The 18562-nt window shown below is 44.5% G+C and overlaps 1 protein-coding gene across 1 annotated transcript in view; it reads right to left on the bottom strand.

The window, feature by feature from the left end:
• Positions 1-18562, bottom strand: part of LOC138287493 (solute carrier family 23 member 1-like) — a 293360-nt gene that overhangs the window by 29260 nt on the left and 245538 nt on the right. Inside the window, exon 8 of the mRNA XM_069227946.1 lies at positions 17129-17382. Coding sequence (XP_069084047.1) covers positions 17129-17382 — 254 coding nt within the window. The remainder of the gene's footprint in view (positions 1-17128; positions 17383-18562) is intronic.

Below are 18562 nucleotides of genomic sequence, written 5' to 3'. Positions count from 1 at the left end.
AAAAATTGTAAGTGGAAGGGTACCGGGTGGTGCTGTGGGGGTGGGGGGAGGAGTGAAGAGGAAGGCTTTGCAAATAGAAGGGGCCTGGTAACAGTGTGCTGCCATTGGAGCGTCTCAAAAAGTAAAAAAGGATAACTGAAAAACAAAGCTGGAAAGTATGGAACAGGTAAAGTATCAATTAAAGCAATGCATACCAATGGAGTCCCAAAAGTACAATAATGAAATGGTCAAAATAGTCCCTTCCCATCAGCAATGGCAGGATACAACTCATTCAAACAAAACACAAAAAAACAAAATTATTCCTTAGTGGGACACACACAAGAATGGGGACAAAAACCATCAATTCAGGAACAATGACCCATGATAGACAAGGAAGCCATCGAATAATGAGCAAAGGGTACAACAAAGTCCACTTTAAATACATACTGGCTACAGTAGGTCTAATAGCCAAAAGACTGCTGGAGCTGTCTGTCAGAAACACCTAAAAGTGAGGAACAGAAAACTAAAATGCAGATGAGGGAAGAATTACGGTGTCCTCCATCCCTGTGGTAAAAGGTAGGTAAAGATAATGAATGGAATGCATAGTTATTTATTATGGTAGGAACTTGTTGACAATTACATTAATTTCTAGTTTTTTTTAAACATTGGGTTCTTCATTCAAGGTTCATATTTGTTTTTAAATGGAAAAATATTAGAATTGGGTTTCTGGTTGATAAAGATATGCACCCTGTCCAAGCAGGAACCACAATCCTAGTCGGTGTAAGTAGCCAAAACACCCTAAATTAACCTGTTCTCACCCCATTGTAGCTTGGCACAGAGAAGTTAGGCATAACTTAAGAGCCAAAGCGTTAAGTATTTGTGCAATACTTCAAGCAGTAAAACAGTGAAAACACCACACAAACAGATACCACACTTAGTTAGAAGAATAGAGCTGCTTGAAATAATGAACAAAACAAGACCAAAACCATACAAATCCAATAAATAGAAGTTGCAATATGAATTTTTAATAAACTTAATTGTAGTGCTTAGAAGCATAAAGCACCAACCGAGGCTATCTGGTCACGCTAAACTGAGTCAAATTTGAAACGTTAGGCTGACCATGATGGAGACAGGGTCGGATACAGGGATCAACCTTGACCCGCTTAAATAGCACCTTGGTTTGGAGTTGCGTCATCGAGAACAAGATACGAGGATTAGAGGAGGCAATGCATTGGCATCTATCCTGAAGATGTAGGCGATGCGTCGGCTCTGAGCCAAGCAAAGCTGGGGATGCACCAGGAGGCAATGTGTTGCGCAGTTAGCAAAGTGGTGTTCCTGATCCTTGCAACAGCGGCGATGCTCTGGCATCAACAGTAATGCAGTGTCCTGGATCCTCGCAGCAGTGGCAATGCATCAGTGTTGATGGAGATGAGCTGGCTCTGAGTGGCACAACAGCATCGATTTTGGACTGGAGCAGCACTTTATACCTACACCATAGGGTCCAGAGCTGGATTGGCACCACTTGGCAGGGAAAGACTCGCAGATGGCAGAGTTCAGATGCTGTGGGTGTTGAGCTGAGTGTCCCTAGGACTTCAGAAGAACAGAAGGCAAGCCCTTGGAGTCACTCTGGTTCTGAGTTCAAGTGTTGTGGGACCAGTCCTTCTTACCTAGGCAAGGAGGGCAGCAGGTCATCACAGCAAGAAAGCAGTTCTTCAAGAGCAAGAATCCAGCAAGCAATTGTTGTAGCAGCACAGCAGTCCTTCTTCCTGGCAAAGTATCAACAGGTCCAGAAGTTGATAGGGTCAGAAGTCAAGATCTTAGACCCACTGGTGCCTTTGAAATGGGGGAGACTTTAAAGAAGGGCTTTCAAGGGCACAGTGATCCTCCCTTACTGCCCTGGCTCCAGACTCATTACGTGGGGGTCACTTATGCAGTCCTTTGTGTGGGGGCACGACACACAATATTCAGCCTGTTCAGGTGTAGCCAGCTCCTCCCTCCCAACCTGCCCAGGATGCCACATCAGTATATTGATAGTCCATCAGCCACACCTGAGTCCCCTTTGAGCATAGCTGTCTAGAAGGAATGCCTAAGCCCAGCCGTCACTGTACCGCAGATGTTTATTGGAGACAGGTTGTAGACACACAGAGCTAAGAGCAGGAAACTGCCTTCTTTCTAAAAGTGGCATTTTCAAAATTGTTACATTAAATCCTCTTCAATGGTAAAGTCTGATTTATCATTCCAGTTCCATAGGTACTACACGTGACAGGGGTCAATGCCTTCCTAATCAGTAATTACAGCTTATTAGATGCAATAAGGACTCCCCAATGTTATCATATTAGAGGGGTAGGTTTCACAGTAGTGAACAATGAATTCGGGAGTTTTTCACTACCAGGACATGTAAAACTTAAAGGTATACGTCCTTCCTTTAAATTACACAGCAGCCTGCCCTATGGGCTACCTAGGGCCTACCTTAGGGGAGACGCATATGTAACAGAAGGAGAGTTTAAGGCTTGGCAATAGGTTTTAAATGCCAAGTCGATATGGCAGAGCAACACTGCAGTGGCAAGCCTGTGACATGTTTTAAAGTGCTACTTAAGTGGGTGCTGCAGGCCACTAATAGCATGTAATTTACAGGTCATTTACTGCACTTTACTAGGGACTTATAAGTATATTAAATATGTCAATTAGGTATAAACCAATCAAACCATGTTTAGGGAGAGAGCACATGAACTTTAGCATCGGTCAGCAGTGGTAATGTGCTCAGAGTCCTAAGGCCAATAAAAAGAAATAGCAAAAATGCAAATAAAGCAAGCAAAACGTTGGGGGAAGACCACCCAAAGGCTGTCAGCTCTAACAAATACTGTCATTTTAATTAAAAAAATAAAACAAACATAAAATGTACCATACATCAATTAGACAGCCTAATACAAATGTTTAGCAGTGCAAGAAAAGGGAACAGCTGCTTCAGTACAATATCCTCATGCTTTAGGTACAACTTTTATCCTATCACATGAATCTGCTTAACAAATACAAACAGATAAATGTAGTTTCTATAAATAGGGATTCATATACCAAAGATACATGTGTAGAAAACAGATATGCTTTGGTAACAGGGCAGTTCTTCCTAGGATATTGCTTGATGCATGATACATTCGCCAGACCGTCTTAAAATGGACAATCTTGATTTTAGTTGTAGTGGTAATTCCCACTGAAATGGGGCATGAGATGCGGAGCATTGTTGTTTCTGCCCAGTCACACAACAAGATTAACCCTGGCTAAATCATCCAAAAAGCAGACTGCACCCACAGGTTGACAGAACCTATCCTATGAGCAGTCACCATGGGAAAATCATATAAAAATAGCAGGAAATGGAGAGTTTTAAGACTTGTGCAGATACAAGGTTAAAAGGTGCTGCCAGATGAAGGTGGTGAGTCAAGAAAGATGCATTGAGTACATATCAGACCGTTATCCAGCAATGAAAGGTAACTGAATGGTGCGGCTGTCACGGAAAATGTGAGCAATACATTTTGATCTTACAGCAGATGTAGAGAAAGTGGATGAAATGGTATCTGATTAAAGAAAAAATGTATCTTGTATGACAGGGCAAAATGGCAGATGCCTTATATAAGCTAACATCAAGCTCACAATAGCCAAGGTTGATGACCTGATGGCAAACCGATGTACATGTAAATTAGATGCATCAGACTAGATTAAAATGTGAAAGGTGTTTGTGTGGAAGTTTATACTAGGTATTTTTGACTACAATTTTACAATGATGGCACCTTTTGTTCAGAAATGAGTATATATTATTATAGGCCATTGGTACAAAAATTAGAAATTATGATTTCCAAATTGCAATTTTTACCAAATTGCAATCAAGAAATGACAATTTCTTAGGTAGGAAACCTTTGTACTTTTTAATAGCAATTCCTAGTGGGTTGCAAATTAACCTAACTCATGAATATTAATGAGGTAGGACGTAGTTTGCAACTCATTTGGATTGCTAGTCAGCAAACCACCATGTCTGTGATTGCTTTTAAATCAAATTTATATATATTTTTTAATGCAGTAATTTTTCCTTAGAGGAGTAAGTCATTGAATGACAGCAGTTGCACATATGATGGCTGAGTTTCTGACTTTGTAACATGTAATATGGTCAGGAGCGTAGCCTGGGGTGTGGGAGTGTTACACCCCCTTATAAATGTATCTTCTGATAAATAGTTGGGTACAGGTGCTTTCAACCGGGTATGGTGCGGTGCCTGTTGGATTTATCCAGGTGTTTTTACTTACACACAGATAAAAACGCTCACACACTCTCCCTCGTTGTTTTGAAAGTCCTGGATAATGTTGCTTTTTTCTTTAAATTTTTTATACACAATATTGTCTTTTCTCTCACTTAGTACTCCTATCAATCTGCATTCTTCTCCATTTTCACTGCCCCTTAGGACCCTCTCACGCACCCTGCTTGTTGTATAATGTACTATAACATTGTATACTATGTATGAAAATACAAAGCTCATGCCCCTCCAGTTTTACTGACCAAACTACGTTCCTGTACATGGTCCTGTAGCATATTTGACCATTTAGATACTTTATGGACAAATTATTTTGTCTCTTTCATTTCGTCATAATTATGAAACTGATACGAAACATTTTTAAATGCAAAGGAAGACATGTAAAGGCTCAATTTTTTGTTGATAAAAGTAAATATTGGTTCTGATGGATACACCTACCTGTGGATTCCTCACCTAAAGAATTCTCCTCCACGCGCTAGCTTCAACAGAAATTTTTCTTCTAGCTCTGCACGTCGACAATGACGCCACAATTGCCCGACTTCACACGACGCCGTATGACGTCATCCAGGCAATAATAAGCCCTCATCGACGTGCAGACGTCAGTTCCCTTTTTTCTGTAACTTCGATTAACGGTTTTTCTTCGAGGCTAACAGGGAGCTACAGTTGCACTTCGGTGTTACTATGTCTCAGCCAAGAAATCTGGCTTTAAGCCTTGTAACCAGTGTGGGGGTCGGATGTCGGTCACTGACCGCCATGAAAATTGTTTATGGTGCCTTAGTTCCGACCATGAGGTCGAGTCATGCGGTTCGTGTCAACTCATGAACCCTAAGGCACTTAAGGAGAGAGAGGCGAAATTATTCCTGGCCCGTTCCAAGAAAAGGAAGGAAAGGCGTCATTGTAGAGAGTCTTCTTTGAAATCTTCAAAGACTCATCAACGCTACGGGGACTCTCGGCGTCGTCACGAGTCTCGGTGCCGATCGAGCAAGGGCCGATCCAGGTCCAGATCCAGATCTCCGTCAGCTTGGCGCCGACCGACATGGGAGGTTAGCCCGACCATCACTCCTCCACCTCCAATGACTCCGGCTTCTCCGACTTCACCCTTGTCGGTGTTTGAAGTCGAGCCTCATCAGGAGCCGGCGGCTTCTCCGGAGCAGGAGATGCCTGGTCCATCATTGGCCTCTATGCCGGCGCCGGTTCCGCAGGCTGCCCGGCGCCGGGTATGGATCCCGCTGCATTTTTAAATGCAATGTTCAATATCTTTTCCACCATGGCTCCTGTTGGAGGACATGCGGGTCCGTCAGGCCCTTTGGCTTTTAACTTGGGTGCTCCGGCTCCTTACAAGCCGACACCCTTTATGCCATTTCTTCCTTCTGGAGATTAGCATTACGCCTCCTGGAAGAAGAGGAATACAGCAGACAGCATTTGGAGGAAGGCGAGATTTTAGAGCCTTCAGGTGATTTCCAAGGCTTGGACACGGCAAGTGGCATTGACACTTCCCCTGAATGGGATTTGGCTTCCCCAGGGGAGTATACTGAGGAAGCTGCATAATTTCATGTGGTAATAAGGAAGGCTGCATACTTTTTGGACCTTCCTCTTCCTGCTGTGGAGGTGAAAAGAAACCTTCTGACTGAAGTGCTGCATCCGGCTTATGTAGTGGCGGAGCCTCTCTTGACCTTCAATGAGGCTCTCTTGGACCCCATTAAAGATATCTGGAGGAAGCCAGTGACTTCAACAGCCGTCAACAGGACGGTAGCGAGACGCTATTGTGCGGCTCCAGGTGACCCGGACTCCGGAGAGTTTGGTTGTTCAGGCATCGTGCTCCTCTCGATCAGCTCCTGGTTCGTTCCCGGGGACCCCTGCGGACAGGGAGTCTAAGAAGATGGACCAGGCAGCAAAGAAGGCCTTTCCTTCGTGCAGCGTGGCCTTGAAGTCGACCAATGCAACTTGCATTTTGGGGCGTTATATTCATGCCCTTATGGAGGAGGCTAAGGGTCATCCTGAATTGCCACAGGAGGTGTTGCATCTATTAACGGACGCTCAGGCGGTAGCGACCCAGGTGATTCAGTCTGGGTTGGACACCTCGGACTCTGTGGCAAGAGCTATGGGTACATCCATAGTGATGAGGCGTCAGGCTTGGCTGCGTTCATCAGGTTTCTCCTCAGATGTGCAGGCTACTCTCCTGGACCTGCCTTTTGACGGAGAAAAACTCTTTGGGACAAAAGCAGACTCTGCACTTGAATGTTTCAAAGAGAGCAGAGCCACAGCGAGGTCGTTGGGACTTCAAGCAGCCACTTCCTCTACCTTTAGATCCTTTATAAAGTTTAGAGGTTTTGGTCGTGGCTCCTCCTTTCGTGGCAGGTTCCAGGCGCCACAGCAATCTGCAGGACCCCTGCCTTACAGATCCTTCAGAGGCAGGGGTAGAGTACGTACTAGAGGGGCCACCCAGCAGCACTCTGCCTCTTCCTCAGGAGGGGTGCAGCAGGGAAAGCAGCCTTATTCCTCCACCACTCCCTGCTCACGTGTCTCCGGTAGGGGGAGAGTTGCCCGATTTCTTCCCATGTGGGAGTTTATAACATCAGACTCTTGGGTCATCGACATTGTGAAGAAGGGGTATTCTCTTCCCTTTCGGGAGTTCCCTCCTCCCTCCCCTCCCCGCCTATCCTTCTGTTCGGACGACCATCTTCTGTTACTACAACAGGAGGTGTTATCCCTATTGTCAAAGGGCGCAGTGGAGTTGGTTCCGGATCAGGAGAGGGGTCAGGGCTGTTATTCAAGATACTTCCTGATCCCCAAAAATGATGGTCGGTTGAGACCAATCCTGGACCTGAGGATTTTGAATTGGTTCCTCAAGCAGGAAAAGTTAAAGATGCTGACCCTATCACAGGTTCTTTTGGCGTTGAACAAAGGAGATTGAATGGTGTCTGTCAATTTGCAGGATGCGTACTTCCATATTCCGATCCTCAAATCGCACAGGAAGTATCTCCGGTTTGTGGTGGGGTCGCAGCATTATCAGTTTGCGGTCCTCCCGTTTGGTCTTACTTCAGCACCTCGAGTCTTCACAAAGGTGATGGCGGTGGTTGCGGCAGAGCTCAGAAGAAGAGGAATAGCGGTGTTTCTCTATCTGGACGATTGGTTGATCAAAGCCAAGACTCCAGGGCTCGTGCGGCGTCAACTGCAGTCGACAACTCAGTTGTTGTTCGACCTGGGTTTTTCGATTAATGTGCCCAAATCTCACCTGGAGCCCTCACAACGCCTCCTGTTCATAGAGGCAGTACTGGACACGACATTGAATCGGGCTTTTCCTCCGCCCCAGCGGGTTCAGGACATTCAGGCGTTGATTCCGATGTTTCGAAATGGAGCGGTAGTTCCAGTCCTCAAGGTCCTACGTCTGCTCGGTCTTTTTGCTTCTTGCATACTGCTGGTCACTCATGCATACTGGCACATGAGGGCTCTTCAGTGGTGCGTCCGCAGGCAGTGGTTTCAGCACAAAGGAGATCTTGAGGATTCGATCAGGATCTTCAGAGACACTGCTGTGGATCTTCAGTGGTGAGCTGCGGTCGGCAACCTCTCACAAGGAAGGCCATTCTCGCTGCTTCCGCCAATGGCCACAGTTGTAACGGATGCTTCCACTCTAGGGTCGGGAGCTCACCTGGGGGACCTGGAGATCAAAGGCCTTTGGTCTCCAGTGGAACAGAGGTTTCACACCAATCTGTTGGAGTTGCGGGCTGTACATCTGGCACTCAAGGCCTTTCTCCCTTCCCTTCGCGGTCAGTCAGTCCAGGTCCTGAAGGACCACACTACCGCGATGTGGTATATAAACAAGCAGGGAGGAGTGGGGTCATATCTTCTCTGCAGGAAAGCTCTTCGACTCTGGTCCTGGCTTCAGGACCACAAGATTTGCTTGGTAGCAAATCATTTGGCCGGGGTTCTGAATGTACGTGCGGATGTTCTCAGTCGATGCATCTCGGTCGACCACGAGTGCCGTCTTCATCCGGATCTGGTTCTTCACATCTTCCAGATGTGGGGGTGTCCGAGGATAGATCTGTTAGCTACTCAGGAGAACGCGCAGTCCCCGTTGTTTTGCAGCCTCCAGTATCCGGTGCAAGGAGCTTTGGGGGGCGCGTTTCAGATGTCCTGGAAGGGTCAGTTGCTTTACGCGTTTCCTCCCATACCCCTAATTCCTCGAGTTTTGAGGAAGATCCGCCAAGACGGGCCCAGGTCATCTTGATAGCCTCGAATTGACTGAGAAGGGTGTGGTATTCGGACCTTCTCCAACTCTCTCTGCGCCCTCCGCTCCGTCTCCCTTACAGGGTAGACCTCCTCTCGCAGTCGCAGGGGCAGATTCTACACCCCCACCTCCAGAGTCTGCACCTTCATGCCTGGAGATTAAACGGGGCAATCTGAGTGCTTTTTCTCTCCCGCCGGAAGTGGTGGATGTTATTTTATCGGCCAGGCGACACTCCACCAAATCGATCTATGGAAGCAGGTGGGCTAGATTTGTAGGTTGGTGTGGAGAGAACCAAATTAATCCCTTAAAGGCTCACTTGTCTGACATATTATTGTTTGCTCTTTCCTTGGCACAGAAAGGTTGTGCAGTTGCCACAGTTAAGGGCTATTTATCAGCACTGTCGGCTTTTCTGTGCCTCCCAGATCAACCCTCCTTGTTTAAATCTCCACTTGTTTTGAAGTTCGTTAAGGGTCTCACTAATAGGTTTCCACCTACTCCGTTTGTTATGCCACAGTGGGATCTTAATTTAGTATTGACATTCCTAATGGGATCGCCATTTGAGCCGATGCACTCTTGTTCTTTGCGTTTGCTGGTCTTAAAGACTGTATTTTTGGTAGCCCTAACATCGGCCAGGAGAGTGAGTGAGCTTGAGGCTCTTAGTGTAGAGTCTCTATACCTTTCTTTCTTTAGAGACAAAGTGGTGTTAAGGACCAAGGCGGCTTTCCTCCCGAAGGTTGTTACACCCTTTCACTTGGGGCAGTCTATTACTCTCTCTTCCTTTTACTCTCCGCCTCATCCATCCAAGGGGGAAGAGAGGCTCCACCGATTGGATCCACAAAGAGCATTGAGCTTCTTTGTCGACAGGACGAGGAAGTTCAGGCAAGACGATCAGCTCTTCGTTGGATACGTGGGGAAGAGGAAAGGCAGAGCAGTCCACAATAGAACCGGGTCCACGTGGGTCATTCTCTGTATCTTTGTTATTCCTTAGTGAAGAAAGAACCACCTGTGGGGCTTCGAGCTCATTCAACCAGAGTTAAGGCTGCTTCATCAGCTTTGGCTAGGGGTGTTCCTGTGGTTGACATCTGCAAGGCTGCTACTTGGGCATCCCTCCATACTTTTGTCAAACATTATTGTTTGGATTCTGAGGTCAGGAGGGATAGCCATTTTGCACGCTCAGTGCTGCAGGATTTCTTGGTTTGACCATTCAGGAGGTAGTACTGCTTTGGGACTCTATTCTTTAGGTGAGGAATCCACAGGTAGGTGTATCCATCAGGAGAATAAGTTACTTACCTTTGGTAACGCTTTTTCTGGTGGATACATTAACTACCTGTGGATTCCTCACGGTCCCACCCACCTCCCCGTTGCCTGGCTGGTCCTACCACGAAATCCGTGGGTGAGCACCGTTGTCTTGTATATTTATATATTCTTGGATCATGTATATAGTTATGGCATGTATATATGTATTTCTTTCTCTGATTTATATAGTTCAAGGAAACATGAATGAACTTGACTGGCATATTTGTTTCCATATGAAAGGGTTATTGCCGTTAGTTTCTTTTTCTTTTTATTTTAATAAATGTTGCGTTTTCACTTCACTTGATGTGATGATGTTCTTTTCAAGGTCAATATTCACCTGTTCGACTCAAAGGCACGTAAAAAATGGTGATAACTGACGTGCACGTCGACGAGGGCTTCTTATTGCCTGGATGACTTCATACGGCGTTGCGTGGAGTCAGGCAATTGAGACGTCATCGTCGACGTGCAGAGCTAGAAGAAAAATTTCCGTCGAAGCTGGCGCGTGGGGGAGAATTCTTTAGGTGAGGAATCCACAGGTAGTTAATGTATCCACCAGAAAAAGCGTTACCGAAGGTAAGTAACTTATTCATTTATACATACATTCTATAGGTCTGGTCGTACTAAAAATAAATTTTAATACCTTTTTATTGCTTTTAAATACTGTGAAGGTCTAGTAATACTAAAATAATAGAATACAAGGGTTGCCTAGAATTGTTAGCCTTCATAACATTTATTTATGTATTTATTTATCTAATTATGTGTTTATTTATTGTATTTGCATTGCATAGACCTAGCCACAGAGTCGACATAGCACTTCACAAGAAGTGTGAAAGGAGAGAACAATGAGAGCAATGGAGTCTATGGAGTGATTCACTTTGAGTACGGAAACTTTCAGCAACATGAAGGACACAATCATGAGGAAGAGAAGGGCGCAAAAGAGTGGGAGTGACATTAGACATATGCATTTAATGTCCACCTTATGAGATGGCACCCTTCTGGTGTGGGGTCAGGGCAGGCTTTTGCCTGTTGCCTCTCACCCCATGCTGCTGTAGAGGTCAGGGGAACTGGCTTTGTACTAATGGCCTTCAGAGACGGGCATCCATGCATTGTATACCCATCTTGACCGCAAGCGACCCTCTTTTCTTGCTGCTCGCAGTCAAGATAAGTATATTTTCTGTTACTCGCTAAATATTATCTATATATACATATATTTAAAGCGTGTGTTCACTGTTTTAATGTATATTAGTGGTATTTATTTCGTTGCTTCCTTATTCTTTGTCGCGTTCGCGACGTTATTTTGAAATTTCAGGCTCCCACATCCCCACCCGTTACCTTGTGGTGCTTAACGGCCCCCGCGTCCGCGTGCATCTCTCAACGACGCGCTGTCTAATTTTTCCTCATTCACAGCGCGACGCGCTGCCTCCTTCAATTCCCTCAGGACTTATTGTTTTCCGCCTTTCTGAGATATTTTCTCAGCAATCCTCAGTCGGCCCTCGACGTTAGAGCTTCTCTTCCGCTTCTGTAGCCTCTTGAATATGTCGTTGGCATTTCCTGGGAGGGCGTGGCCTCCTTCAGCCTGTCACGCCCGCTTCACCTTTTGCAATAGCTTGCTCCTCCTTCCTTGACTGAAAACCTCCTCCCATACCACTCCCCTTATTTTTTTAACCCTTTACTTACCAAAATGGATTTCTCTTTGTTTTTTAATGAACCTAATGACAATGAAGAGGAGTTTAAAAACAATTTGAATAATTTTATTCACTTCTCTGTGGCTAAGGCGGTGTCAGCCTCTATGAGCAAGGTTTCTAAACAATTAGAGAATACTGTACCATCTTTTATATCACAATCTAACCTGGCCCTATCTGCGGGGGTAAGCCGAAAGCTCAAAGCCACAGTGGCTTCTCAAAATACTCAATGTAAATCTAATTCTGTGCTTTTGGATGGTGAGTCTGCCTCACAAGTGATAGAGGATGATGTTCCTCACAGGTCTTCTAATCAGGGGGGGGGGACATTTTGGGCATTAAAAGTAAGTTTAAAACCAAACACTTACTATCTCTTGCCCAAAAGATTGTGATTTCCACTAAAAAGGATACAGATGATGATCTGGATGATTCTGACTCAGATGATGATGCAAATGGCACACATAATTCTGATTTTTGGTCTGGACCCCTTCCTAAAAAACAAAGTTTTCCTCATTGGTCGATCCTTTTGATTCCAAAACTATTCTGAACTCAGAGGGCAATCCCATGTTCGTCCCAAACTGATACACCATCCTAATTCCATGGAGTGGCTACCCTCAGACCATGTGGGGGATTGTATCACCACAAAACTACGCTTGCAAGCAAGTCAGGTCTTTACCTTTACATATACCTTCCACTCCTGTCATTGACCCTTCCATGATTACTTTCTTTACCAAATTTGGGAAAGACCCCCGCCAAGGGGTTGACAGAGCTTGGTCAGTCTGCCAAGACAAAATGTTGGATATTGTTGGTCCTCTATCCCACATATTTGACATGGCTGAAATAGCAAGGCTGGAGAATAACGCAATTGATCCAGACGAATTATCTTTATGAGCCCAGCGAGCTTTCTGTCTTTTAGGAAATGCGAACTCAGCCATAGAACACGAGAGGCACAAAGGCTTACTTCTCAAGCTGGATTTGAAATTAGCCAATTTAGCCGTTAGGGATCCAGGGCCTAAAGCTTATGGTTTACTGTTTGAGGATTCCTTCATCAAGGAACTCAGCAAGTACGTCACTACATTTGCATCCCTGGACAAGGCTCAACAGTCTCTTAAAAAAGTATTCAGCAATCATGTTTTTGCCAGGGGCAGTAGAGGAAGGAGTCGTTTTACCAGACGCTTTGTTAGATCTCAAGGCTACAGAGGCTCCTTCAATGCTTCCCAACAGGAATATCGTCCACAGTTCTACCCCCAAAGAACAAGAGGCATCAGAGGTTGAAATCAGCCGAACTTCAGATCCCATCACCCCACTAGTAAGAGTCCCTTTTGGGCATCTTTCTGTAGGGGTTCGTGTTAAAATATTTCTCCACAGATGGAAAAACATCACTTCAGATCCGTGGGTTCTAGATACGGTTCTGGGCTATTCCATAGAATTCTACAAAAAACCTTTTCAAACGTCTCTTCCCTTTCCCCTAACTTTCTCCACGCATATGTCCTCTCTAATTTCACAAGAAATTCAAATGCTCCTTCACGAGCATGCAATTCAAACAACCCAGCAACATCCAACGGGGTTCTTAAGTTCTATCTTTCTGGTTCAAAAGAACAAGAAAATGAGACCAGTCAAATTTAAAACATTTTAACCAATTTGTAGTGTATCAACACTTCAAAATGGAGACTATTTTGCATCTCATAGATGCTTTAATTCAGAAAGATTGGATGGTATGTCTTGACCTCCAAGACGCTTACCTCCCCATTCCTATTCATCTTCAACACAGAAATCTTTTACAAGTTCAATGGCAGAATCAAACTTATCAATTCTCCTGTCTTCCCTTTGGTCTCTCATCAGCCCCAGGGTGTTTTACCAAAATAATGAAACCTGTGGTGGCTCATCTCAGAGCCTGGGGTATCAGATTAATAATCTATCTGGACGACATCCTTTAAATGAGTTACGATCTTCATACTCTTCACAAACAAATCCAATATACCTCTTCTCTCTCTTTCTAATGATCAACAGGGTACTCGCCCCAGTGCGACGACAAAAAGCCATCTTGGTGGTTCCCTTCTGGCAATCACAGGTTTGGTACCCTCCCCTCCTAGAGTTAGCAATGGACTTCACAATTCTTCTCCCCTCCTTTCCAGATCTTCTTCTCAACCCTCAGGGTCTTCCTCACAAACTTGTCCTCAACAACACACTTCATCTTTCAGCCTGTATGGTAACGTGTCTTCCTTTTCTTATCCAGGAATTTTGGCTGAAGCTTCAGGCTATATAAGCAAGTCATGGGCTCCAGACACAACGAAGGCATATAAATCAGCCTGGTCCATTTGGCCTAGCTGGTGTTTGGGAAAATCTTGCAATTCCTTTTCCGCAGGTATCTCTCTAATTGCCAACTTTCTGGCATCTCAAGCCAGTTCAGTAAAATCCTATAGGACAATCAACCTCTATCGTTCGGCCATCTCTATAAATCACCCTTTCATCAACGGCAAGCCTGTCAGTGAACACCATTTTATACCCCTCTGTTAAAAGGAGTGAAGTTTTCTAACCCCCCCCTAATCCTAAATACAGTGAATTATGGGATGTTAATCTCGTTTTACAGTTGTTTTTGTCCTGGACTGATAATGTTTCACTATCTCTCAAAATGCTTTTGGCTAAATTAACAACGTTATTATGTTTGATTTCAATAAAACGACTTCAGATGTAAAGGCTTTAGATATTTTGGTCCGTCATTTCACTCCTAATGGTATTCTTTTCAATGTTACAAGAAGCACTAAAACTAAAATTTCTACTGTCTTTTATCCTTTTTCCTTTCAACCCAACTCCTTGTATCCTTCCGAAAACCCCACAGTCCCGTTTCGTCTCCCACTCTAGCGCCATGGGTTAAATGGGTCATGTCCATAGCGGGTATCTATACCTCCGAATTTGGAGCCGATTCTTCCTGTGGGGCCATAGCTTCCAAAGCCTTTTGGGCAGGTTCCCGGTTAGAGGACATTCAGAGATCGGCAGATTGGTCTAATGATTCTATAGTTCACACCTTCTATTGCAAACCTATTAATACAGCATCGTCTGTTGTTATTGATATGCTTTAAACAAGCATAATATGAGCCTCCGGTCATGTCATAAAATGTAGATTTTCCAAGTAAATTATGAAGGAAAGACTTCATTTTAATAAAGACAAGGGGCGAGTATTATCCCACCTTAGGATTTCTCTAATTGTGTTTATTTCTCTCTTCCCTCCCTTAGTCTCAGAAAATGCAACATCGTCTTCGACCTAACAAACTTCATTGCAACGTTTCTCGGGGCTGGAATTCCCTCATGGCGACTGTTTCTCCCAAGGATCGTTCTCCTCTTTTTCTAGACAGAACTGTTAAAGATTTTCACTTGGAATGGATTCAAGACTTTTTCTCCCTTGTGTTAACTGTTGGTATTATTGCATGTATTTTACCAATGTTTGATAATTTCTCATGACTATTCTCGCACAAGAAAAGAGGGCTGCTTGCGGTCAAGATGGGTATACCTTGCATGGATGCCCGTCTCTGATTGGTGCATCGAATATTCTGTTTTTTCCCATTGGCTGCTTGTTCTCTTGCCCTTGGGATTGGTTTAAGCTTTCTTGACTGTGGCTGCTATTCTATTAAAACAAGAAAAGAAAAGCATAATACTCGCCTCCGTGTCTTTAATAAAATTAAGACTGTCCTTCATAATTTACTTGGAAAATCTGCATTCCAAATCCTATCTGAATTCCTGTGATGCCCCTGTTGGCCAGACTGGGCCAAACAAATACCTAGTAAATGAATAAAATGAAAAAATGGTGACGGCAACCCAGTCTTTACGTTCGAATCTATATGCAGCTTCATCCTGACTCCTCATGACTTACTGACTCCTCCTTTGTTTTTGCTCAGTAATTCTGAGCCTTCAATTCAACCCTCTTCTAAACCACTTCATTTATGACTGATCCAGTTTTCACTTTTCCAGAGAAGGTGCTCTCAAGAGGACCTGTTGTGTCAGGTATGTGAAGTAGCTTATCACCTGGAAGGGTATTGTAAGCTTCTCAGCTCACCTGAAGAGGCAGCACACACGGCCCTTGACCTTACCTGTGGGGAGCACTCACCTCTCACTATTAGCTACACACAAAATTCTCCAATAGAAATAAACAGTCTTGTAACACCTCAACTCAAACACAGTCAGCTCTGCAAACTACAAAACCCCTCCAAAACTGATTGTTATTTTTTGGTGTGTTGTGTAATGTGTTATACAGTGCTATTCTATACATGTTAGAGTGTGTCATGTAGGGCAATGCGCTATTATATTAGGGTGTGCTGTGGGATATTGTGCTAGGCAGTGTTATGTTATGGTCTCTTATGTAATGTGGTGCTCTGTTGTGTCATACTGTGCTATTTTTGTGTTGGTACAATCTGTGCTATGCCTCGTTAGGTTATGGTCTGTGATGCAGTGTCATGCTGTACTATGCTGTGCTATGTTACGGTATGTATCAAAGTTTCATGTTGTGCTATGCTAGGGTGTTTTATGTTGTGCTATTGTATGTTGTGTTATATTGTGGCATGCTACTGTATGCTCTGTTATTGATGGCGTGTTGTGGGATGTTTTGCCAGTTACTGCTATGGAGTGTTTTGTTACCTTTTATTGTACTTTGGTATGCTGTGTGATATAAGGGTGTTTAAGTTGTGACAATCTTTGGTGTGTTATGGTGTTGTGTTTTTTATTGTGTCACAATGTGTTATGTTAAGTTACAGTATAATGTAGTGTGATTCTTGGTTATCCTAGAGTGTGTTATGTTTGTCATGTGGTGCTCTACTGAATTATTATAGGATTTGTTGCGTCATGTTTTGTCATGCTGTGCTATACTTTGTGATGTTAGGGTGGGACGTTGTGGCCTCCTGTACTATGTTGTGTTATGCTCTGGTATGGGAAGCTAGATGGGAACATTTAACTGTCTCAAACTACCTTGGGCTTTATGGACCTCCCATCCAAGCAATGGCAAAGCATGAAAAAATCAAGGAATCCACTGGCTGAACAGACCAGCATGAAAAACCAGTGGCAGCCAGTAATTTGAGCCAGAAAGAAAGAGGGGGCCTGCGGCTTTGGTGGGCCCACTCCGAGACTGCCAAAGCTGCGGGGAGGCCGTTGCCGCCCTGCTGGGCTGACTGGCAGGAACCTTGTAATATGCGTTCCTGCTGGGCTAATTGGTGAACAGTGCTACGATATTGGTCTCTGCTCCCTTAAAAGAGCCGAGGTCAATATCCTAGCACAACGCACCCTTGGAATGCGCATTCCAAGGGTGCTGGGCAGAGGGGCCCCCAGCACATCCTTACCACTAGCCTTTCCATGGCGTGGTGACCGCCATAAAAAGGCTGGTGTTAAGGTGAGTTGTGTTCAGCGCCACCCTGGCTGATTACAACTGGGACTGCTGTCACCCCGTCGAGAACAATGATCCTGGCGGGTTCGCCTGCCAGGGTTTTAATGTGGCAGTGGGACCACAACAGCTGCGGCAGCTAAACCATCACCAAAAGGTTGGCGGTCCTTGGACTGCCAGTCTTGTAATGAGGCCCTATGTTATATTTGATGTTTTTAACTCTGCACGTAGTTTAGTTAAGTTTACATGCTTATTCACATACCATAAAAGATATTGCTTCTCTTACCTTGGTGATCCCAAGAGCGCCAACATTCTCGCTGTAAGAGGTAGTCCCATTACCAGTCCCCCATGCTCCAGCTAGAAGGCACCCAATACCTTCTATACCAATTCCTCGGTTAATTGCATGCTTCGGAGGGGGCGGAGCCCCAGACAGCCTGGCACAGGCATGATAATCCCCGACAGATTCCACCATGGATGAAATCACTCCAGCCAAAATGCCAAACACACCAGCAAGGCTGATGGTGGGTACCCCCCACTGGCCTAGAAACAGAATAAAGGAAAGTATTTTTGTTAGGCGGCTGGCTATCCATAGCAGGGGCATGAATATTGCATTATAGGTAGGCGATCAGCAAAGAGTCAAAATCAGGGCTTCCAATGCACTCAGTAGATTATTTTTCTGGTTGTGAATTTCCTCTCCAGGTATTGTCATTCTGAAACATTGGGGAAGCAATCTCAATAAGCATTTGTGAAAGCTTAATTGTTGTCCATGTTACACAGATACACATTTCAAACATTGCTTGTGTCTGGCTTATAATTAACTTTACAGTCATTAGTGAGGTTAGGCACTCACTACATCATCATTAATGCAGCCTGACACTCATCCTTGCACTCATGCATTCATTCATCTATCAACTAACTCGATCTTACATTCACTCGCATACCCATCAACAGTAAAAGACACACCAAAGCTTAACAAATACGTGCAAGATAAGTTAGAAGAATAAAAGCAGAAAACAAGAAACAGTGTGCTTGCAATAAGAAAAGTAAAATAAACGTAGCAGCAAGCGGCCTCCATGCAATGATATTGTTTCTTTGTTTTGAAGGTCCAACTTGGCCATCACATTTAGGTCCAAAATAATGGCCATCTTAGAAGGGCAAACAATGGCATACTATGAACAATGCCCTTGCAAGAGGACTGCCCGGTTTAGAAGCAGAGGACGTGCGGGTTGCTGTGCACTGCAGATGGGCTTCAGCAACAAGCGAGGGGCCAGAGCACTGTCCAGGTATGGCTTGCTTTACTGAGCATAAGCTTTCCTACTGGCAACCACCAGGCCTCATTGGGGCCTCACATGGACTTTAACAGTTAAAATCTTCTTCTCCGGGGTTTGGCAAAGGGGTAACCAACACCAGGATCTTTGCCTAGAAGGATGAACTGCGAGCGTCCATGTTACAGAATATCTGGGTCAAGATCAGTGCAATACTATCGTCCTTTAAGGGTGACTTGGCTTTAACAGATATTTTTCACAATAAATAAGTCAGTTCTACTCACTTTGTCATAACTTTAGATAATAAACAGATCCAACCAATGGGATCATACGTAACATTCCTTAGTAAATCAAGCCTGGTATTAGCCTTTATCATTGACTTGTCACATAGCCAGCTCAGGCCTACAACATTGTGCACAATCTTTCCTACAAGGCAACCATCTGACATGCTGTCA

Source organism: Pleurodeles waltl, chromosome 4_1 (genome assembly GCF_031143425.1).
Source record: "Pleurodeles waltl isolate 20211129_DDA chromosome 4_1, aPleWal1.hap1.20221129, whole genome shotgun sequence".
Classification (NCBI taxonomy): Eukaryota; Metazoa; Chordata; class Amphibia; order Caudata; family Salamandridae; genus Pleurodeles; species Pleurodeles waltl.
This window is presented reverse-complemented; position numbering and strand designations above follow the sequence as displayed.